The sequence below is a fragment of the Parasteatoda tepidariorum genome, chromosome 9 (assembly GCF_982258835.1).
Source record: "Parasteatoda tepidariorum strain Cologne lab strain chromosome 9, Ptep-v5.0, whole genome shotgun sequence".
NCBI lineage: Eukaryota > Metazoa > Arthropoda > Arachnida > Araneae > Theridiidae > Parasteatoda > Parasteatoda tepidariorum.
The window spans coordinates 94,859,296-94,884,355 of NC_141763.1; the positions used below are offsets into that span (position 1 = coordinate 94,859,296).

General features: G+C 29.1%; 2 protein-coding genes across 3 annotated transcripts in view; both read left to right on the forward strand.

Moving 5' to 3' along the window:
- Window positions 1–134: 134 nt before the first annotated feature.
- On the forward strand, window positions 135–23,840 carry LOC147804354 (uncharacterized). The gene is made up of 3 exons (XM_087152404.1): window positions 135–246; window positions 10,510–10,656; window positions 22,054–23,840. Exon 3 carries the CDS (start codon window positions 22,549–22,551, stop codon window positions 23,701–23,703), a length of 1,155 nt encoding a protein of 384 aa, XP_087008530.1. The 5' UTR covers window positions 135–246; window positions 10,510–10,656; window positions 22,054–22,548; the 3' UTR covers window positions 23,704–23,840.
- The window catches only part of LOC107437055 (uncharacterized), a 50,320-nt gene continuing 25,503 nt past the window's right edge, over window positions 244–25,060 (forward strand). Inside the window, exons 1-2 of one of the 2 annotated variants that reach the window (XM_087152400.1) lie at window positions 244–381; window positions 6,508–6,755. The gene's annotated coding sequence lies outside the window, so the exon portion shown is untranslated. The other variant, XM_087152402.1, reaches the window with a different exon arrangement.

Genomic DNA, 25,060 nt, shown 5'->3' on the forward strand with positions numbered 1-25,060 from the left:
TGCGATCGTCAATAATGTAGGTGGGTAGAAATAGGCAACTAAATACTGGGTATCATTTTCGACTCTTGAACAAAAATTATAAAAAGAGCATTTTTAAGAAATATTTATACAGTTTATTTGTATGAATATTATCTTATTCTGATTAAGGGGCGGTCCTACTTGGTGCTGTCTCTCCTATTGTGCTATCTGTCCTCTTCTACTTGACGAAGGTTTATAAGCGTATTTTAATCACACAAGCCTGAAAATGTATGTAATTGCAATAACCAATTATCTTATTCTAATGTCTTTATTTTCATCATACTAAAAGAGAGCCTAATTAGAAATTGTGTGAAGAAAAAAGAGCAATTGATATAAGGAAAAAATCTTCGTCATTAAGCAATAGTGAGTATTCATGTTGTGTATGATTCAGTACATTAAAAATTGAGTTTACGAATTTTTTCGGTATTACTTTGCAATGAGATATCTCTCTTGTTTTGCAAACTTTTTGTTATTTTGAAGAAAATATGGAAAATGACTTAAAAGCGACATTTTCGGAAATGTTTTCTAATCATGATCTACACCAAAATCATGAGAAACTAAAAATAACTTCATAAAAAGGTCCTACCAATTGGAAAGGTTCAATAATTGGTAGTCACACCAGGGCAAACAACTATAAGATTTTTTTGTCTAATAAAAGTAAGAAAATGGAAGATTTCAAATGTACAATAAGAGCCCTTGCCTCTCAGTGGAGTGGTTTTAGTTCAAATCCCAATATGACTGGTTGATACGAATTCCGCTTCTGCCTGAGAATAATGACGTAAAATTTTCTCAGTGATAGACATATCATGGGTAAGAGTCCCTTTGCCTAAAATTAACCATGGGAGGTTTTCCTCTTTATACGCAAATGTTGGTTAGTTCTACTATAAAGTCCACCAGGAAGGCACATTTGTTACAATACTTGATCCAAAAATTCTGGTGCCTTCTTGATTAGTTTTAAAATTACAAGGCTATAGATGTGAACATTGGTAGTTGTAAACTCAAAATTAGATTGGCTGTTTAGCAACGGTTATAAAATATAATATATTATGAAGTATGATCTCTTAAAAAGTTAATCATTGCAATACGTGCAGAACAGTATTCGAAATTGGGTTTTTGACATGACAGGTTGAAAACCAGTCGAAATCTTCATAAACTGCCAAAACCATGGGACAAGCCTATTTTTTGTCATTGGGGACATTTTATTAGATAGTAAATCACACACAATACTTGCATTACATATACTACTATAATTATGATTTTATATAGCTTAGATTAATTGGTAAGCTATTGAATGTTTTTTTCTAAATCACGGCCCGCTTAATATTTTATGATCAAAATTACAATTATTCAGTTTATATTTTAGGTAATAATTAAGAGTTCTTAATTATTATCAACTTAATTATTTACTGGTTTTATTAAAATTCTGGTTTTTTTTTTTTTTTTTTTTTTTTTGCATTTTAGAAAATTTCCTAAAATTAAGTAAGTTTCGTAAAAAAATGCTTATTGAATTAGAATTTTCATATAGATTATTGCTTATATATTTAAAAAACTATTACTGATACATAATGAAGCCTACCTTATTTATAGACATCAGTTCAAATCTTTTTTTTGCTCGAAAATTTTCAGTTTATTTTTATTCAGAATTCTTTCGAATTAATTAAAAAATCTTTTTATCATTGATGGATTAAATGCTTATTAATATTCAAAATTATGAGTAAGCATAATATATAGCATTTTAAATATGTTTCATGTCAATTATAAGTGGAAAATATTGCAGTTTTTCTATTTTGATGACTATAAAAAACCGAAAAATTTCCTATGTGTAAAATATTTCTTACATTATACAGTGTTTTCATTACAGAAAAAAAATGAGAGAGAATTTCTCACCCTTTCTCAAAAACAGGGTGAGATCTCAAAAAGTTAAGTGAGATTTCTAATAATTTAAAAACGCGAATAGACTTGGAAAAAAAATATTTCTTTAATTATAATACATTTTTAACATCTTCTAATTTTTAAAGCATTGAATATTTTTGCTGCATCATCGTATGGAAAACGTTCTATATCTACTTTTTCATCAGCTTTTCTCATTTGGTTGTTCAAATGTTTATCAGTCATTTGTATAAGATATTTTGTCTTAATTCGGTTTTGAGTGCCAAATGACCTTGCTGAACAATTCGGAATCACTAAGTAAATTTGTAGCATTGAAAAAAGTTTAAACGTCTTACATGAAGAAATCTTACCTTCCGTGAAGACATGATTGCAGAAAAAGGTGTTCTGTCATCCCGGGGGGGAGGGGGGGGGGCATTGTGTTATGCTGTTCGCGCCAGTTCTGAACAATACTGGTAAATAGGGAAGCTAGATAACAGGGATCTATGTTGAAAATAATGGAAGATCAAGGAAGAAAAGTGAAACAGATTTTCTTCAAAATGGCCGAAGACAAATTTTTTTTCAAAAATTCAAGCATTTTGAAATTGATTAATAGAGTGCGCGAACGTCTCGCTTTAATAATTTTTTAATGCGAGAAAAGAAAAAAATAAGCAAGATTCTCGCGCTGTAGTGAAAATACTGCATTATACAACAATTATCATGAACAATTATCATTTCCTATAAGATCTGGATTTTTTCTTCAGCTATGAGTATAGCTATAGAGAAAATTAGACAAATTTCATACTGGCCAGTAGCTAGTTGTAGCATTTTAAACTGTAGCAACTTTTTAAAACATGTCGTTAATTTTTCAAAAATTAAACATTTTAGGTAAATCTTAATGTAAAGCTTTCTTTTTAAGCATTTCCAAAAATGATGAACCATCCAAAGCTTATTCCTAAAAATGCATCCTTTTAAGAAACGAGGTATAAATAATATAATTTTCCTTCCTACTGTATTTAAAAGCAATAATAATTAAATGCAAACAGGAAGCATTTTTGACATCCAAAGTGACAACTTATAGCCAATACTTAAATCTCCACATCGCCAGCATTGACTGTTTATTTTACTCTGTACAAAAATGTATTGTACCTATTGACTTAATTTGTATTCATTTTTAAGATTACAAAAAAAAAAAAAAAAGAATTTTGAAATTTTAATATGCAATAAATTTTATGAACATTTATAATTTTCAATATTTTTTCTCCATGTTGCTGTTAATGTTTGTATGTGTTGCTCTGAGTTTCGCAGCGCTAAAGTTGTTAGCCAGGAATAGGTGATCTTAAGATTTGTTTCTACTGCCGGCCACAGAGAAAGCAAGGCATTTTCATTATCATATAGGACTATAATAAATACTGGGCATTTTTTACAAACAAATAAAACAAACAAATATAACTTTATTGAGAACAAAAACACATAAATACAAAGAATATATATTCGTCGTCAAGAGGAAAATCCTGTCCAGGCGACAAAGAAAAGTAATACAACAAATTTAAAATAGAAATTAAAAAAAAAAAAAAAAAAAGGGGTATTACAATCATAAATTATTTTGCTCATCATAAGACGTCATATATTGTTGAACACTGTAATAATAGAAAACAAAAAAAAATGCATGAAACTATATATAAAAAAAATAATAAATAAATAAATAAAAAAAGAATAACAAAGGTAACATAAGAAATTCATTTGGATTGGCACAAGACTGGTATAAAAAATCAAATGCTTCCTTTAAAGTGAAAAATAGAGATCTAAATCGTCAATGTTCATCACAAATTGAAATAAAGCACGCTTAAAAGAAGAATATATTTTGATGTTTTGCAACTGAAATGGTAATTTATTATATAATTTAGGTGCTAAGTAAAAAAACTTTTCGTGAAATTTCTTTTGTAAAGAGGGGAATCTCATACATTTCAGTTGGTCTCCTTTCAGACACATTATAGTTTTTAATTTGCATATTAATTTATTGTTGTGTAAATAGAGTAAAATACGAAAAAATACATTATGGCGAAATGGTAATAGGTTAATTCTTGTATATATATTGGTAGTAGTTACACTTGAATTATTTATATTTAGAGAATTAATAATCTTGAAGCATTTATTCTGAACTGAGATTAAGGGAAGTAAATTAGTTTTATATTCACCGCCATATATTATTGCACTATAATTAATTAAAGAATAAAACCAGGAGTAATAGAGTGCTTTCACAAAATTAAAATGAATTTTATTCTTAAGGTGATAAAATTTAACTAAAACAAAACGCAATTTTTTAACTAAATTGTTAATATGTGTTTTCCATTTCAAATTAGAATCGATATATAGTCCTAAATATTTGATATTATTTACAGATTGTAGAATATAGCATTGACAATTTTCATTAGTACTTTTGCAGGAGAGAGAGTGAAATTTTAAATTTAAGTTAAATTCTGATTTTCTTAAACTGAAATAAATATATTTAGTTTTACTTAGATTTAAATTTAAGTCATTTATTGTAAACCATTTTGAAATTATGCGTAAATCAGATTCAATTTGAAAAATTAGTTGATTTAAATCAGTGCAAGAATACAAAATTACGGAGTCATCAGCATATGTTATTATCTTACCAAAAAGTTTGAGTTGACAAAAGTCATTGATGAATATAATAAACAATAAGGGTCCTAGAATAGATCCTTGAGGAACACCACGGTTTGAAAAAATATAATTACTAAAATTACTTCGGATTTTAACTCTATGTTCTCTGTTTGAAAGATATGAAACAAACCAATTTAACATAATTCCTCTGAAGCCAGCAAATTCTAATTTTTTAATTAAAAGATTGTGATTGACATTATCGAAAGCTTTTGATATATCAAGAAATATAGCTACTGTTATCTTATTTTCAGCAATACTATTATGAATAAATTTTGAAAATTCCAAAAGAGCTTTTTCTGTACTTTTGCCTTTAATAAATCCATGTTGATTAACAGAGAAAAAATTTGTATGTTTTAAATAATTGTACATTTTATCAGCTAGAGCTTTTTCAATGATTTTGGAAAAAACAGGTAATATTGAAATTGGTCTATAGTTTGATAGGCAATTTTTATCGCCGGTTTTAAAAATAGGAGTTATGGTTGCTCTTTTTAAAGAAGTTGGAAATATGGATGACTTGATTGAGGTATTGATGAAATTAGTTATAAAATTTATATTATTGAGAGCAAATAGTTTAATTAATTTTACATTAATACCGTCATAGTCAAAGGAGTTTTTATTAGAAAGAGAATTTATTAAGTGAAGTACTTCACAATCATTCAATTCTAGGAAAACAAACGAGGTTAAACTTGGTGAATTATATATTTGCAAACTGTTTAAATTTGGGTTTGAGGTACTGTAGGCATTTGCAAATGATTTATTGAATTGATCAGAAGATTCATAGTCGTTTAAAATATCAGGTAAAGTAAGTAATTTGCTCTGATTACCAATAATACCATTTACAAGATCCCATTTTTGTTTAGTTGAATCACAATTTAAAAATTTGAATTTGAAATATTCTGATTTTGCTGTTTTAATTAAGTTCTTAAGCTCAGAAACTATAGTGTTGTATGCTGTTTTGTAAATAATATCCCATGGATATTTTCTAGTTTTTTTGAATAGTTTTTCCTTTCTTCGAATTAAAATCAAGATATTACTAGTCATCCAGTTATTTTTGGCTTTTTTGTTTGATTTATGCTTATATTTAAAATTATTTTTTAAATTATTGAGTTTGAAAACAAAACTTCGATATTGTTGATCAAGAGAATCTTGAGGATTGTAATTAAATTTGTAATTTGACAGATAATTATTGAGCTTATTATAGTTGATTGAAATTTTATTTTCAGCTTCCTTAATTTTATTTACCTCATCGTAATGAACACTGCAAAAGGTTGGATAGTGATCGCTTATGTCATTTATGAATATTCCGGATTTGATTGAAAATTTATTTGTTTTTACGATGACATGATCAATGCAAGTAGATGAGGAATTTACTCTAGTTGGTTTGTCTATGTAATTTTGAAATCCAAATTGGCATAATAAATTAATATATTCATGAGTAATAAAATCATCACTTAGAATATCAATATTTATATCACCCATCAGTATTATATTAGGATATTTAAGCTTAGAGATTATTACTTTAAGTTCAGTATTAAAAAAATCAACAGTAAAATCATGAGATCTATATAAAGATAGAAATAATAAATCTAAAGATTTGCAATAAAGTAATATAGATTCTGCGGAAACAAAATGTATAGCTAACTCTGAAATATCAAGACATTTTTTAATAAAAACACAAGCACCTCCAGAGCGATTATTATTTCTGCAATTAAAGAATGAATTATAACCATCTATTGAGTAAAAATTAGTTTCATTTTGGTAAATCCAAATTTCCGACATAATTATGACACTTATATTTTCAATCATGCTAGAAATATGTGAAATAAAATTATCAAAGTTGGCTCTTAAACTTCTAATATTTATATGTAAAATATTAATGTTTAACTTACAGGTTGAGGTAATAAAAAACTTTAAATCGTCCAAATTTTCAATTTTTAGGCAGTCCGGCACAGATAAAAATGTTTCTTCAGTTGGATGGAATATTAAGGTCTTGAGATGATTTCACACGTATAATTTTGGACGATTCATCTTTTCTCAGGAATATTTTACCATCACGAACCCAACAAAACTTGAATCCCTTTTCAGATTTAGCCTTACGTGAAAGATAAAATAGATGCTTCAGTTCGGGAGTCAAATGTTCATTGAAGTAAACAGGCATTTCAGTGAATCTGGAGTTGACTTCGCAGGTTGAACTTTTTATTATGATTTTTTTATTGCTCTGAATTACTTTGATATTCATTCCATTGTAAAACTTAGATGTATTTAAAGCAATTGAAGTATAATATTTGCTTTACCCTTTTAATATCATATCCAGTAATAGTTATTAGTATACAAACAATAACTCCATAACTTATTCTACTGAGAGACATTTGAGTAAAATTATTGTGTTCAGGATTCCCACGGTCCTTAAAAACTACTTAATTTTTATTTTGTATAATAAGGGCCCTTGAGAGTACTTAATTTTGGTTCAAGGTTTTTAAAAGTCCTTAATTTTTTAGCATCACTATAGTTGATAGGAAAAATTTTTTAGTTCAAATTTTTAGTTTTTAGTTCAAAACTAGAATCCATAGCAAAAACTATTTCCTGAATTAATAGAATCTGTGAATTAAATGAATCTGTAAGAGAATTAAATGAATCTGTGTAATATTTCAATGTGTAATAACTGTAAATTTATAGAAAGCATAAATTTTTTTAAAATTCATGATTGTACTAAAAATTTAACAGATTTGTAAGAAACAGGGTTTGAATAATCCCATCCCAGCAAGATTTTTCATCAAAAACCTATGGTTTATTGGGTTTTTGAGGAGAACTTCAAGTTTTCTTTCAAAAATACTTAAATTTTTCCTTACTGAGTACTGAATATAAAAGCATTATTTGCTTCTAACAAGAAAGTCAAATATTTGGTTACTATTTATAATTTGTTTTGTTGCGATGTAAGATTTTTTTAAGGTAAGATTGTTACTCTATTACTTATATTTAAGGAGAAGCATATTGTGACATAAAAATTCAAATCTATTCGACTGAAAGATTCTTAGATTTTAATAATAATTTTACTAAGTAAACATTGCAACTTAATATACTGTTTTTACTTTTTGTTCAGTTTTTAGTTGCTTTGAAAGTAGTTCAAGTTTTGCGTCAAAATGTTTAATTGCATTATGTAAAGTTATTTCCTAAGAACAAGTTTGACTGGAAATAATTTCCAGTTCATCATAAAAGTAAATATAACACATTTGCTGGTCTAGTAGCGAAATTTAAAAACTTGTTGAAATAATTTTTTCAATGTTTTGGCGAATTTCTTTATTTACTCTTTTTTTTTTTTTTTTTTTAATATGCATGAAAAAATTGCAAATTTTAATTTCCGGACTTATTTTTACAATTCAATTTCAATGAAATCATTAAATGGAATGCAGATTAGTTTCATACATTAACTTTTACAATATGAATGGCAACTAATCTTTTAACAATCTGAAAATGTTTTTTTTTTTTTAAAAAAAGAGAAAAAAAGACCTGGATTTGCAAAAATTGCCTGGTAATTCTTTGGTGAGCCCTGTTAATTAATTCAATTATGTCAGTGCTTACCAGGGTTCGTAATTTTCTTTTATTTAAATCAGATTTTTTTTGATTTTTATTCAAATACACTGTAAAAAATTTAATTTACAATTAAAAATACTTTATAAATATTTAGTCAAAATTAAATTAACATTAAAACTATATTATAACTATATTTTAGGAGCTCTAACTTACTAAAATATTTTTTCGTTATATAGTTTTGAATGCATGACAACCATTTTAGACAAATGCATGATTGAAATTTAAAGACTAAATGAAATAGAGAATTTAAAGAGTACTTCAGGGATCTGTTTAGGTTTTTCTGAGATGCACCTATTTTATGAAAATTAAAACATAATTTGTGAAAATAAAAAATTATATTAAAAAATCAACACAAAAAAGTTTTAAAAATATGGATCTATCGTTTTTTTTACGAGACACAAAAATAAAATTTTAAGAAAACATATTTTGTGAAATTATTCTACAGTTTTTCCTAAAGTTGAATTTGTGAAGGTACCGCTAAACGGTAATAAATTTGTCTTGGACAGACCCCCATACTTTAACTTTAAAGCAAAGTTTCAATTAACAAACTATAATTTTAATTTAAAATTGTGATTTCTTTTTTTTTCTTCTTGATTTTTAAAATGACAAAATAAATGTAACAGATTGTGTTTATAAATGTAGTCATTCATCAAATAATAAATAAATATTTTATCTATATATTTTTATATTAAAATATTCATTTTTAATCCTACATTGATAAAATATAATGCAAATGCTTTTCAATCAAAAGGTAGAATTTTAATTAACATAATTAGCATTTTTTTTTTTAAAATCATTCATGTTTATTAATTACTTTCTACAGCTATGCAAGTCTATATTAAGACAGCATTAAATGTTTACTTTAATCTGTACATACAATCTCAAGAATCAGTAGATTTTTAAAAATGCAATTTCAAATGTGTTGGAATTTAACACATATCAAGAAAGAGAGTAATTTCGTTAACTGAAATTAATTAAAGTAGCAATTAATTTAAAATAAATTTTGAAACTAAGAAAAGAAAATAATGAAAGTGTCAATAATTGAAACATTGTTTTTTAACTTTTAAAATCAATATATTTAAAAAATCATTGATTTAAATATATGATTTTTTTTAAAAAATCATTTGATTTAAATCAACGGTGCTTACATTATAATAAATTTGTTTTTCAGCATTTTTTTTACTTATTTATTCTTTTAGGAAGGTAAATAGTTTGCACTGTTGTTGGTGTCATATGTATATTTGATGATAAGCAATCATACTATTTTTAAAGTCCTTAATTTTTCAAAAAAGTACTTAATTTTTTCATAAAAAAAAGTCCTTAGAAGTGCTTAATTTTTGCTTTATTGAAATTGTGGGATCCCTGATATTATATGTAATCAGAGTTTTGCTCATAAAAGTAAACTGAATGCACCTAAACATGTTCATACTGGTGAGAAACCTTATTCTTGTAGTTTCGGTAATAAGAGATTTTCATGATTTTCTAGTCTGACTGAACATAATCACGTTCATATTGGTGAAAAACCTTATTCTTGTAGATGTGAAAAAAGTTTTTACAGAAGACTCATCAAAATAATCAGTTGCACACTCCTTTTGGTGAGAAACCTTATACTTGTAGTATATGCAATAAGAGTTCTTTAGAAAAGAGATGTTTAACAGTACACGATCACATTCATACTGGTGAAAAACCTTATTCCTGTAATATTTGTCATAAGATTTTTTCACAGTATGGGCAGCTATTTAAACACCTTCACACTCATACCAATGAGATTATAATTACAGTATGTGTAATAGGAGTTTTTCGAGTAAGGAGTGTCTAATTAATCACAGTCACACTCATATTGGTGAGAAACCATAATCAAGTAATAAGTTTTTTCCGGGTAGATTTAATCTTGACTTTTCACATAGCATTTTAACAGTGGCAACTTTTTTATACATGTAATTACTTTTTTAGTTACATCCTAATGTAAAGCTTTCTTTTTAAGCCCTTCCCAAAATATGATGAACCTTACGAAGCTTATTCCTAATACTGCATCATTTTAAGAAACAAGTTGCAAACAAACTAATTTTCAGAAAAGTTTATCTAAAAGAATAATAATAATTAAATGTAATTTTGACATTTGGGGCACTTTTGATGTCCAAAGTAGGGACTTGAAGACAATTTTGTAATCGCTCCATAGCTAGTGTTGACTGTCTCTTTTGTCCTGTACAAAAGGTTTTTGCATCTGTTGGCATAATTTAAGTTTTATTTTATTGGTAACAGAAAAATTGATTAAATTTGAATACGCAATAGATTTTAAGACCATTTATGACTTTTAATTTTTCTTCTTCTCAATGTTGCTCTTTATAGTTGGATGCATTTTTCTGAATTTCATTGTTCTTGAAGACAACCAAAGATATTAGCCAAGAATAAGTGATCTTAAAATTTGTTTCTACTGCCAGCCAGAGAGAAAACAAGGCATTTTCATTACCTACCTTATAGGACTATAATAATACTGTATGCTTTATTTATTACTATGTTTTCTTTTTATTGCTCTGATCTTTTTTTATTGAAATTTATTTACTACTATGAATTACTCTAATATTTATTCCATTGCAAAATTTAGATGTATTTATAACAATTTAAATACTATTTTTGCTTTACCATTTTAATATTATATCCAGTAGTACCTAGTTATTAGTATCCAACAATAGTATCCATAACTCATTCTGAGGGACATTAGAGTAAAATTTTTAATGATATTTTTCTAAAAATATTTTTTAACATGTCGTAAGAGTTTTCACTCTTAAAAAATCTTATGATTGCAATATATTTAGATCTTTTAAATAATAATTAGCTGTATACAGATTAATACAGTTGCATTTTATACAATATGAGTTTTTTAGCAGACAGTAACATGATTAGGCTTAATGTTAATACTAATAAGAATCTTTATTTCTGTGTCATATGTAATAAGAATTTTTCAAACAATAGTAGTCTGACTGTGCACAGTCGTTCTCATACTGGAGAAAAACCTTATTCTTGTAGTACATGTAATAAGAGTTTTTCATATAGGTGTGGTCTAACTAAACACTATCGCACTCATACTGGTGAGAAACCTTATTCTTGTAGTATATGTAATAAGTGTTTTTTACAGGAAATACATCTAAATAACCACATTCTCACTCATACTGGTGAGAAACGTTATTCTTGTAGTATATGTAATAAGAGTTTTTCAGAGAAGAGTAATCTAACTAAACACTATCTCTCTCATACTGGTGAGAAACCTTATTCATGCAGTATATGTCAAAAGAGTTTTTCAACGAAGCATAGTCTGATTGTGCACGGTCGCTCTCATACTGGTGAGAAACCTTATTCTTGTAGTATATGTCAAAAGAGTTTTTCAGTGAAGAATAGTCTGACTGTGCATGGTCGCTCTCACACTGGTGAGAAACCTTATTCTTGTAGTATATGTCACAAGAGTTTTTCAGAGAAGAAAAATCTGACTGTGCATATTCGCTCTCATACTGGTGAGAAACCTTATTCTTGTAGCATATGTAATAAGAGTTTTTCACAGAAGAGTTATCTAACTGCACACTGTCTCTCTCATACTGGTGAGAAACCTTAATCTTGTAGTACATGTAATAAGAGTTTTCATATAGGTGTGATCTAATTAAACACAATCGTACTCATACTGGTGAGAAACGTTCTTCTTGTAGTATATGTCGAAAGAGTTTTTCAGAGAAGAGTAGTCTGACTGGGCGCATTCGCTGTCATACTGGTGAGAAACCTTATTCTTACTGTATATTTAATAATAATTTTTCATATAGGTGTGATCTAACTAAACACAATTGCTCTCATACTGATGAAAAACCCTGATCTTGTAACTTACGTAATAAATTTTTTTCGTGGATTTTTTTATTTTTACTCTTTTATTTTTTCACATATTTCGTAATTGTGTTCACCTTTGAGTAACTTCATCCTTTTACTGAGTGTAATAAAAGGTTTTTTGAAATAAAGTGATCTAGCTTTTCATTTGTTTTCATTGTGGTTTTAAAATTCATTCTTTTATGGCTAGTCAATTTAGGTCTCTCCACTACTCTGTGTGGTCTCCACTGCACACATTTGTATTTTCTCCATCACTGAATTTTTTAAACCAGTTCTTCGATCCAATTTTAATTCATTACTTCTTTTTTACTACACATCCTAATCTTTCCTAAAGATTGGTTATCCTAAGCTTTAATTGTTCCCTCCCATCCTCCCTCAGATACCAACAAACTATGATAGTAGGGATGATTGATTTTACATTTGACAATGAAAACCTGTTTAGACATACCTACTGTGAATTGACTGTTTCAAATGTGGTGTATTTTTTTTGTTAAACTTGAATTGTTCCCACCCATCCTCCCTCAGATACCAACAAACAATGATAGTTGGGATGATTGATTTTACAATTGACAATGAAAACCTGTTTAGTCCTTACTAGGACTGGGCTGTATAAGAAATTTTATATCGTGATGCATCGTCAGTTTTGCATCGTGATATAGTATTTTTGAAATTCATTTACTTGTAAGGCGCAGAAAGTCGGATTCCTATCAAAACTTCATACTCAGATTGATTTAATTCAATTTATGAATTTGATGTATATGTTTTCCTTAAGAAAGATATTAATGTTATATTTGCTAGAAATGATCGCGCAAATATCGAAAGATTTCTTAGTTTAAAAATAAATAAAATTGAAATTTATCAATATATTTACCTAACAATATAATAGAAAAATAATTTGTCTGCTTAAAACAAAGTGCTAAATAAATTTTAAAAAAAACTCTTTTTAAACAACACTATTTTTTATCATTATTATTGTCACATAAATAATTAAGTTAAATTGAATAATTGCCGAATTCTGAACGAAAAAACAAAGTAAGGTTTAATTTCTTAAAAATGAGACCAAAAGAATTATGATATTCGATAATATATTGAATTGACAATATTGAAAGAAAATTTTAAAAAAAAACACGATTATACTCTTTAATGAAACGAGGGGCTAAATGATTAAAAAAAAAAAAAAAGGAAGTCGCATACTTACTAATTTTTTTGAATAGAAAAGTTGATTGACTTATGTCCAAATCCAAAAGAGAAAATATAAGTTTTGTTATAATTTTATTTATAAAAGTCAAAACAACTAAAGATTAATAAATTTAAAATAAGTAATTAAAACCCATTAAATTATTAGAAGTTTTATCCAAAAAGTTTTTAATAAATTGAAATAAAGTAAAAAAAATAGCCTAACAAATTTAATTTTTTATGGGCACCTTAAATTAGATTTCCGATTGTAATAAATTCAATAATGTAAAAAATTATTTAAACATATAATATCAAAATTAATTTTCACATTTAAAAATTAAAAAAAGTTTTGTTTTTAAAAAAAAAATTACCTAATTAATCAAGAAACACTTCTTTATATATTCTTTTCAATAATAGATTACTTTCAGAACAAGGTAACGACGGCGATCACAAAGTCAGTTCCACTGAAAATAATCTACAAGAAACGATCTCAAGTCGCGACAAGGAAAAAGAAAAAACTATGAAGCTCGAAAACGAACTTGCGAGATTACGATATATATTCTCAAAACTATGGTTCTGATTCTACCACTCATCAATCAAGGTCATTTCAACATAACGAAACGAACATCATCTTCCACAGCGCGAGTCGGTATCAGTTTCAAGAAGATCCTAGCTCGTCGTCTTCAGTCTACGGCTTAAATCAGATTTCTGATGCATCGCCTGAAACGAAAGTTGCTGTATCGGCTTGCTGATATATGCGTTAAATCGATTTATAGCCCAGTCCTACTATAGAGAATATTAGAAAACTTTCATACTGGTCAGTAGCTAGTTGTAGCATTTTACACTGTAGCAACTTTTTAAAACAAGTGTTTAATTTTTAAAAAATTGAACATTTTGAATCTTAATGTAAAGCTTTCTTTTAAACATTTCCAAAAATAATGATGAACCTTACGAAGCTTATTCCTAAAAATGCATCCTTTTAAGAAACAAGCTATAAATAAAATAATTTTCAGAATGGTGTAATCTATTCATTTTAATTCCATATATATTTAACAGTAATAATAATTAAATGCAGACGGGGAGCATTTTTGACGTCCAAAGTGACAACTTGCAGCCAATTACTTTAATCTCCACACAGCCCTGTTAATTTTGCCTTGTACAAAAGTTTATTGTACCTGTTGACGTAATTTAAGTATTCATTTTTAAAATTACAAAAAAGAAATTTTTAAATTTTAATATGCAATAAATTTTGTGATCATTTATAATTTTCAATATTTTTTCTCCATGTTGCTGTTAATATTTGTCTGTGTTGCTCTGAGTTTCATGGTGCTAAAGTTGTTAGCCAGGAATAGGTGATCTTAAAATTTGATTCTTCTGCCAGCCACAGAGAAAGCAAGGCATTTTCATTATCTTATAGGACTACTATAATAATACTGTATGCACTTTTTATTACTATGATTTTTTTTATTACTATGAATTACTCTGATAGTCATTCCATTGTAAAACTTAGATGTATTTAAAGTAATATAAGTACTATTTTTGCTTTATTCTTTTAATATTATAGTATAGTATTACAGTAATACACTGGTTATCATAAATTAAGGAAAAATCACAAAAATAGCGATAACTCTTTCAAAAGTAAGCCAAACCGTGCAAAATTTGCATATGTTGTCCACTAAGAGTAGCTGAGTAAAATTGCAATATGCAAATTAGTGGCGCTGCACTCGGCTTACGTCATCTGCCTGGAGCATAAAAGTCCAAGTTTGAGAGAAAGCACACAAATTTTACTGTGATTGCGACATTGAAAATCTGAGATAGCCAATTCGTAATAATGACCTCTAGGCATCATTTGCCTGAAGAACTACGATGGAGAGCCATCGGGAGACTAGAGGCAGGGCAGAGTCAATCAGAAGTGGCCAGATGGCTAAATGTGAGTCCATCTGTGGTTCATAGACTTTGGAGGCAATTTCAAACCACAGATTCGGCATCTAGGAGGTTCAGTCAAGGACGGCCAACTGTTACGACCAGTGCCGATGACCGATATTTGACATTAAGTGCACGCAGGAATAGAACCGCTACTCCGACACATCTTAGATCCTCTCTTGCTGCAGCCACCGGAAGGTTGGTGTCAACGTCAACTGTGCGCAGAAGGCTCCACGAAGGTGGTCTGTATGCGAGACGACCAGCCATTTGCGTGCCGCTCACATCACGCCATAGGAGAGACCGTTTGCAGTGGGCCCGACAACATGTCCACTGGACGTCAGATCAATGGAGGCCTGTTCTCTTTACGGATGAGTCCAGGTTTAGTCTAGAAAGTGACAGTAGACGTTATTTGATATGGAGAGAACCTGGGACCCGTTATCATCCATCAAACATCCGTGAAAGAGATGCATACGGAAGAGGCAGTGTCTGTGTTTGGGGAGGCATATCCTTAGGAGGGCGCACATACCTCCATGTCTTTCCAAGGGGAACCGTGAATGCTCAGGTTTATCGAGACAACATCCTTGATGCTTATGTGCGCCCATATGCCGGGGCAATTGGTGATTGCTTCCTGTTACAGGACGATAATGCGAGACCACACAGAGCTCGCATTGTTGATGATTATCTTCAACAGGAAACAATTACTCGCATGGAGTGGCCAGCTCGATCCCCGGACTTGAATCCTATCGAGCACGTTTGGGATGCTCTAGGGAGGCGTGTATCTGCCATCAATCCGCCCCCTCAGACCCTTGCCACGCTTGCAACTGCTTTACAAGAGCAATGGCTCTCACTTCCTATTGAACTGATAGACCGCATAATTGAAAGCATCACACATCGCTGTTTGTGCTGTATTGCTTCTAGAGGCAATCATATTCCATATTAAAGGTACTTTTTCTATTGCAAACCGATACTTCCAATTTGTTTATTTTATACATGTGCTAAATTCTATACTACTATTAATGTCTGATAATTTCTTTTTATGTTGTTTAATACCTTACTATGTGTTGTATATTGTGGGTAAGTTTCATAAAATTCCATGTGTAATTTCTTGAGTTATCGCGATTTTTGTGAATTTTCCTTAATTTATGATAACCAGTGTAGTTATTAATACCCAACAATAACTCATACTACTGAGAAACATTTGAGTAAAATTATTATGTTCAGGGTTCCCCTCGGTCCTTAAAAGTCCTTAATTTTTTAGCATCACTATAGTTCAGGGATGGCGAACCAATGGCACGCGTGACATTTATGGCACGTGACGCAATATTTTGGGCACTCCACCGATCACAATTGTTATTGCACAAATGTTATTACGCTATGAAACAATTAAATTAAAATTCACAAAAAACGAACAAAATATTAAACAATTACTAATAAAAAAATTAATACTAAAAAACAATTAATAACTGTAAAAAACAAAAAGTCACATTGATGTTACTTTAAGTTGAATTACTTGTATAATTGAGACATTGCAAAATGTATTTTTTTTTTCAATGTTAATAAAGAGTTTTGAGTTGATAGTTTTTAGTATTATTTTCCCAATAATCACGAAGTCAAAATTATTTGACGGCACGTCTATGACCTCATTAAGCAATTTTTTAGAGAAAACGGCACGTTGGTGTATAAAGGTTCGCCACCCCTACTATAGTTGATAGGAATAATTTTTTAGTTCAATTTTTTAAAACAAAATGTCGTTTTTTTATCACTTAGAATTACACCATACATCTAGGGTAAAGCATTATAGAGTGACAAAAATTAATGTGTGTGTGGGGGGGGTTGTCAGAGGCAAGGGGAGGAAAGCATGTCCTTTTATTAATATATTGGTTCTTTGATTAATATATTCTGCCCTTTGCCTAGTATGATACTCTATAAAGAGAGTGGATTCTTAAAAAGAAAAGAATAGTGTGGACAAGAGGAATACTGCACTTGGAAGAGATAGGGTGAGCTGGGGTAATTCCTGATCAAAAAATGCAAACATCTATTTCGTGAAAAAACTATTCAAGATAGAATTTTAATATTTACTAGAAGTTTCCTACCTTCTTTTGTTTGAAAATCTAATTACAAGGTCCGGCTATTAATTTCCAGTACTGACGTAACTGTAGGAGAAAGAAAAGCCGGAAGATGGTGCTAATGATTGAATATTGAAGAGTGTTTTCTTGCTCATGTGCAGTGCAATCGGCGCCATTCTGAAGTGAGTGGTTCTGGTGGAAAGGCGTATTAAAACGAAGCTCTTAAATTCCTGTTGTCGAAGTGAAATGGAGCAGAGAATTAACATTAAATTTTGCTTCAAATTGTGCAAGACAGCTGCAGAAACCTACAAATTGTTAAAACAAGTTTACGGCAAGGAAGCATTATATCGCTCAAGAACTTTTGAATGGTTTAAAAAGCTTTCGAACGCGAAAGCGTGGAAAATGATCCGCTCACAATTCGTACGCAAGCCGGAAGCAATTGAAAAAGGTCGCGTCCAAACATTGCGTTTGCTGTGAGGCGATTCTCAGCTCAGCATGGTGTCGCTGAATCGCAGCATCCACCATACCCGCCAGACCTAGCACACACTTTTTCCTGTTTCTTAATCAGAAAAATTAGCTGAAAGGAACAAGATTTCAGGAAGTCGAAGCCTTCACGAAAACTGTAACGTCACTAATAAAGAGCATTCCAAAAGAGGACTTTAAAACTTCTTTCTGAAATTTGTATAGCCGAGCACAGACGTGCATTACGGCTGATGGGGATTACTTCGAATAATATTAAATGGCTATGTGTTTAACTTTTTTTTCTTCTGAGTTATTCCATGAGTCCTGGAAATTAATAGCCAGACCTTGTATAATTTAAAAGACTTTAAATTTTTAGTGATCAGGAATTACCCCTTCTCTTGATCATTTCTGGGGTAATTCCTGATCACTAGTTTTTATAGTAAAGAGGCTGTTTAAAAATAATTATACAATGGGAATTAACAAATAAGACATCAAGATCAAGCAAATAAACTAAAAAGATATGTTTGAGCAGCTACTAAAACGATTTATTCAAAAACAAGAATAAAGATTAACACTTTAAATTTTCCAAAAATCTTTGCATCCCGTCATACATTTTAGGCAAGCAGCCAACTCATTCTCATGTTCTGCTGAAATATAAGAAAGAGTTCCACATGGCTTACTTTTGCTGGATTTTTTTAACTTCTTTCACTTTTAACTTAAGTAAGAGTGTTAAGTTTAGTAAGGAATGTCAACAGCTCTTGCAGTTGCTTTCACACTGAAATTTTATCATTAAAAGAAATTCACTAATTTTGCTTTCTAGAAGCTTAGTATCCTTTTCAGGTTTTTAATTTCTCACCATATTTTTATTAGGATAATTTATAAACTTAAAAAACATTCTAACAATGTACACACCAAAAATTATGATAAACCAGAGCAAGGTAAGACAAACCAGAAATCAGAACACATTTTTCTTGTATACAGTTAAAAACAAATTTTGTGATTACAGTTAAAATATATTTATAGTTGTTCCACTTAATAAATATGAACTGTTAAAGACAAGACAATTAGCTATTTATAAGAAGAAATGACAATGATTAGGAATTACGCCATTAGTAGGGGGCAACATTTGTTGCCAGGGGGGTGGGATTTTTACACTAAATAAAACGAATAGTTTGGGGGGGATTTAGAATTTGCCCAAGAGCTTGGGGGGGATGGGGGCCACTGTTTGATATAGTTTCCTATAATCAATTATAATGTTTACAGTAGATGTGAAACAATTAAACAAAAGCTTACACTATTTTTAGATCAAAGGAAAAGAAAATAATTTATTACTAAAGAAGGAAGAGGATCTTTGCAGAAATCTGCACATTATGAAACCCATCTTTGAAATGAAAAATACAGAAAGCACTTTAAAAGATACTTTTTTTGTTAGATTAAGCAAAAGAGCTATTATTAAATAACTATTATAAGTAAATGAAGTTATATTTTAGTGAAGTGTACAAGCATTCTTGTCCATGTCTCAAATTTAAAAAAAAACAAAAACAAATTTTAAATAAAACTTAGGTGATTGTTATTTACCCCAGAAACAGTGTGATCTTGAATTGGGTATACTATAGCCTACGTCACAGATCGTGTTATTCCTACTAAATTTAACTAGTAAACAGCATTTTCTGCGAACCTGATTTCTAGCAACAAGTAAAAACTTCAAACGAAGTGTCTTGTTATAAGTCGCTACTCGCCAGGTTGGAATTGTATTAGTCTAGTTCCTTTGGAAATAATTTATATTGTTGTTTTACCGAAGTTTATGAATTTAGTTAGCATATTTAAAACTCAGTTTATTAATTAAACTAAAAGGTAAATGTTATTCCTAGTAAGTGGAAGTAGTTGTGCTTTTTTCATATTATGCCCAATTACCCCAGGTCACCCTAAATAAAACGATACTAAAAAAAAACAATTTTATTATAATGTCATTGAATTAACAGGGCTCGCCAAAGAATTACCAGACAATTTTTGCAAATCCAGGTCGCGTTTTTTTTTTTCTTTTTTTTTTAAAAAAGACAATTTCAGATTATTAAAAGTTAACGCTATTTAAATTGTAAAAGTTAATGTATGAAACAAATCTGCATTCCATTTTTAATGATTTCATTAAAATTGAATTGTAAAATTAATTGCAGAAATTAAGATTTTAATTTTTTCATGTATATTTAAAAAAAAAAAAGAGTAAATGAAGAAATTTGCCAAAAGCATTGAAAAAATTATTTCAACAAGCTTTTATATATCACTACTAGACCAGCAAGTGTCTTATATTTACTTTTATGATGAACTTAAACAAAATTATTTCCAGTCAAACGAGTTCGTAGGAAATAACTTTACATAATGTAATTAAACATTTTTGCATCCATCTTTGAAGTGGAAAATGCGAAAAGCAATTAAAAAGATACTTATTTTGTTTGATTAAACAAAATACTATTATTAAGTAAATGTAATTATACTTTAGTAAAGTGTACAAGCATTCCTGTTCATGTCTCATATTTAAAAAGAAAAAAAAAAATTTTTTTTTCTGAATAAAACTTAGGTGATCACTATTTACCCCAGAAATATCGTGAATTACCCCGGGTCACCCCAGTACTTTTTTTTTCAGTGGGGAGCAGTTTTAAAGTACCTAAATAGAAGATCCGCACTAATCTTCAAAATTGACAGAATTCAGGAAATTCAGTTCTATAACGCATCTGCTTATAGGAATTAAGTAAAATGCTAAGAAAAGAAGTATAAGAAACTTTTTTTAACTAGAATCCATAGCGAAAACTACTTTCTGAATACTTGAAGAATTAAATAAAATTCTATAATATTTCAATACGTAATAACTGTAAATTTATAGAAGGATTGTGACATAAAAACTCAAATCTATTCTACAAAAAGATTCTTAGATTTTAATAATCATTTTACTCAGTTAACATTGCAACTTAATATACTGTTTTTAAGTTTTGTTCATTTTTTAGTTGCTTTAAAATTAGTTCATGTTTTTCATCAAAATGTTTAGTAACATTATGTAAAGTTAATTCCTAAGAACAGGTTTGACTGGAAATAATTTTGTTTAAGTTCATCATAAAAGTATATATAACACATTTGCTGGTCTAGTAGTGAAATATAAAAGCTTGTTGAAATAATTTTTTCAATGTTATGGCGAATTTCTTTATTTACTCTTTTTTTTTTTTAATATGCATGAAAAAATTGCAAATCTTAATTTTTGCACTTAATTTTACAATTCAATTTCAATGAAATAATTAAAAATAGAATGCAGATTAGTTTCATACATAAACTTTTACAATATGAATGGCGTTAACTTTTAACAATCTGAAATTTTTTTTTTTTTTTTTTTTAAATCCGACCTGGATTTGCAAAAATTGCACCGGTAATTTTTTGGCGTTCCCTGTTAATTAATTCAATTACATTATAGTAAAATTGTTTTTAGTATTTTTTTTATTTATTTATTGATTCTTTTAGGAAGGTGAATAATTTGCACTGTTGCTGGTGGTATTCGATGATAAGCAATCATACTATTTTTAAAGTCCTTAATTTTTCAAAAAAGTACTTAATTTTTTCATAAAAAAAGACCTTAGAAGTGCTTAATTTTTGCTTTGTTGAAATAGTGGGATCCTTTTTATTACATGTAATCAGAGTTTTGCTCATAAAAGTAAACGGGAAGCGCATAAACGTGTTCATACTGTTGAAAAACCTTATTTCTGTAATATTTGTAATAAGATTTTTTCACAATATGGACAACTATTTAAACACCTTCACACTCATACTAGTGTGAAACCTTATTCTTATAGTATGTGTAATAAGAGTTTTTCAAGGAAGAAGTGTCTTAACTGATCACAGTCGCACTCATGTTGGTGGGAAACCTTAATCATGTAATAAATTTTTTTCAGGTATATTTAATCTTGACTTTTCACAGCATTTTAACAGTGCCAACTTTTTTATACTTGCAATTACTTTAAAATTACATCCTAATTTAAATCTTCCTTTTTAAGCCTTTCCCAAAATATGATGAACCTTACAAAGCTTATTCCTAATACTGCATCATTTTAAGAAACAAGTTGCAAACAAAGTAATTTTCAGAAAAGTTTATCTTAAAGAATAATAATTGTCACATGTATTTTTGACTTATGGGTCACATTTGACGTCCAAAGTAGGGACTTACAGACAATTTTTTAATTGCCCCATAGCCAATCTTGACTATCAATTTTGTCCTGCACAAAAGTTTTTTTTGCGTCTATTGGCATAATTTAAGTATTATTTTACTAGTAACAAAAAAAAATTGATTAAATTTGAGTACTCAGTAAATTTTATGGCCGTTAATGAGTTTTAATTTTTTTTCTCAATGTTGTTTTTTTAGTTGGATGCATTGTTATGAATTTCATGGGGCTTGAAAACAACCAAAGATATTAGCGAAGAATAGATCATCTTGAAATTTGTTTCTACCGCCAGCCACAGAGAAAGCAAGACCTTTTCATTACCTTATAGGACTTTTGTAATACTGTATGCATTTTTTATGACTTTGATTTTTTTATTGCTATGTATTTATTACTATGAATTACTCTAATATTTATTCCATTGTAAAACTTAGATACATTTATAACAATTTAAATACTATTTTTACTTTAGCCTTTTAATTTAATATCCAGTAATAGTTATTAGTATTCAACAACAACTCCATAACTCATTCTACTGAGAGACTTTTGAGTAAATTTTTATTGATGTTTTTCTAAAAATATATTTTAACTTGTCATAAGATTGTTCACTCTTAAAAAATCTTATGATAGCAATATATTTAGATCTTAGAAATGTTAATTAGCTATTTACAGATTAATACAATTGAATTTTATACAATATGAGTTTTTTAGCAGACGGTAACATGATTACACTTAATGTTAATACTAATAAGAATCATTATTTCTGTGTTATATGTAATAAGAATTTTTCACAGAAGAGTAATCTGGTGGCGCACAGTCGCTGTCATACTGGTGAGAAACCCTATTCTTGTAGTATATGTAATAAGAGTTTTACGGGGAAGCGTAATCTGACTGTGCACAGTCGCACTCATACTGGTGAGAAACCTTATTCTTGTAGTATATGTCAGAAGAGTTTTACAGAGAAGAATAGTCTGACTAAGCATAGTCGCTCTCATACTGGTGAGAAACCTTATTCTTGTAGCATATGTAGTAAAAAATTTTCAAGGAAGGATAATCTAACTGAGCACAATCACATGCACTCTGGTGAACAACCTTATTCCTGTAGTATATGTAATAAGAGTTTTTCGTATAGGTGGGATCTAACTAAACACAATCGTACTCATACTGGTGAGAAAGCTTATTCTTGTAGTATGTGTAATAAGAGTTTTTTTGAGGAGAGTAAACTAACCAAACACTATCGCACTCATACTGGCGAGAAACCTTATTCTTGTAGTATTTGTAATAAGAGTTTTTCAGAGAAGAGTAATTTGACTGTACACTATCGCTCTCATACAAGGGAGAAACCTTATTCTTGTGGTATATGTAATAAGAGTTTTTCTCAGAAGATACATCTACATATCCATAGTCTCACTCATACTGGTGAGAAACCTTTTTCTTGTAGTATATGTAATAAGAGTTTTTCATATAGGTGTGATCTAACTAAACACAATCGTACTCATACTGGTGAGAAAGCTTATTCTTGTAATATATGTAATAAGAGTTTTTTTGAGGAGAGTAAACTAACTAAACACTATCGCACTCATACTGGCGAAAAGCCTTATTCTTGTAGTATTTGTAATAAGAGTTTTTCAGAGAAGAGTAATTTAACTGTACACTATCGGTCTCATACAAGTGAGAAACCTTATTCTTGTGGTATATGTAATAAGAGTTTTTCTCAGAAGATACATCTACATATCCATAGTCTCACTCATACTGGTGAGAAACCTTTTTCTTGTAGTATATGTAATAAGAGTTTTTCATATAAACGTAATCTAACTAAACACAATTGCTCTCATATTGATGAAAAACCTTGATCTTGTTACTAACGTAATAAAAAAAAATTGTTAATTTCTTCATTTTTACTCCTATTTTTACACATATGCGTAATTGTGTTTGCCTCTGAGTAACTTAATTCTTTTAGTGAATGTAATAAAGGATTTTTTGAAATTAAGTGATCTACCCTTTCATTTATTTTCATTGTAGTTTTTTTATAATTCATTCTTGTACTGCTATTCAATTTAGGTTTCTCCTCTCCTCAGGTTTGCGATTTCTCCATTACCGATTTTTTTAAACCAGTTCTTCAATCCACTTTTAATTCATTATTTCTTTTTCACTACACATCCCAATCTTTCCTGGAGGTTGGTTATCCTAAATTTAAATTATTTAAACCCACCCTTCCTCAGATACCAACAAACAATGCTAGTAGGGAAGACAACCCTGTTTATTCCTTACCTACCTACTGTAGATAAACCCTTCCAAATAAGATCGTTTATTTTTAACTTGAATTGTTCACACCCACCCTTCCTCCCTCAGATAACAACTAACATTGATAAAGGAATAAGTTTATTCCAATAAAAAGCTTGTTAAAATAAAAAGCTTTGTGGAAGCAAAAAATCTCCACTGAAAATAACTCCTGCATGCATTGTTGTTGAACTCTTGGAATTTGTTGCAACTCTTTTGCCTTCTTCTCATTTTGTCCGAATTTGTTTGAAGATCACAGATTTTTTGATGGGTTTTATAGAACTGTATTTTGCAGGGATAAATTTGGTAAAAATTAAAAACTTAAAGAAAATATAAATCCAGAAATGTTACGCCTAAACACTTTTTAAATAATTGAAATTTGAGCATGTGTAAAGTGTGTAGTCCCATATGTTCATAGAATGTTATCAATGTTTTAATGTAGGTATGGATGAGAGATTCTATTTATTTAAAATGTGTAAATATAAATCTCAAAAGAGTAAAAGTCTCTAAAATGTATAAACAGTTATTAGGCACTTTTTTTCGATTAATCTAATGAAGTGAAACCTTTATTTTAAATCTTTTAATGAAAAACAGCGCTATTTCTTGCGGTTACATCTATGAAATGCGTCTATTTACGAATATTGCGGAATCGTGGCACGCACAATTCGTCACTGGTACAACTCGTCGTAGCAAAAAAGGAGAATTACAGCAACTTTTTTTTAACAAATCTTAATCCATTCATAATCCCTCATAATTCCCAGAAAAATTTTTATTATTCTTTTTAAGAAGACTAATTATTAAGCAAAAAACGCTTACTATCGTTTTCATCTGAAACGGGGAGTCACGTGATTATTAACGAACTGATGTTATCCATGTTCATCTGCCGTTCATTTATAATTGTTATGCAATGTAAGCGATTACGTTCTGATT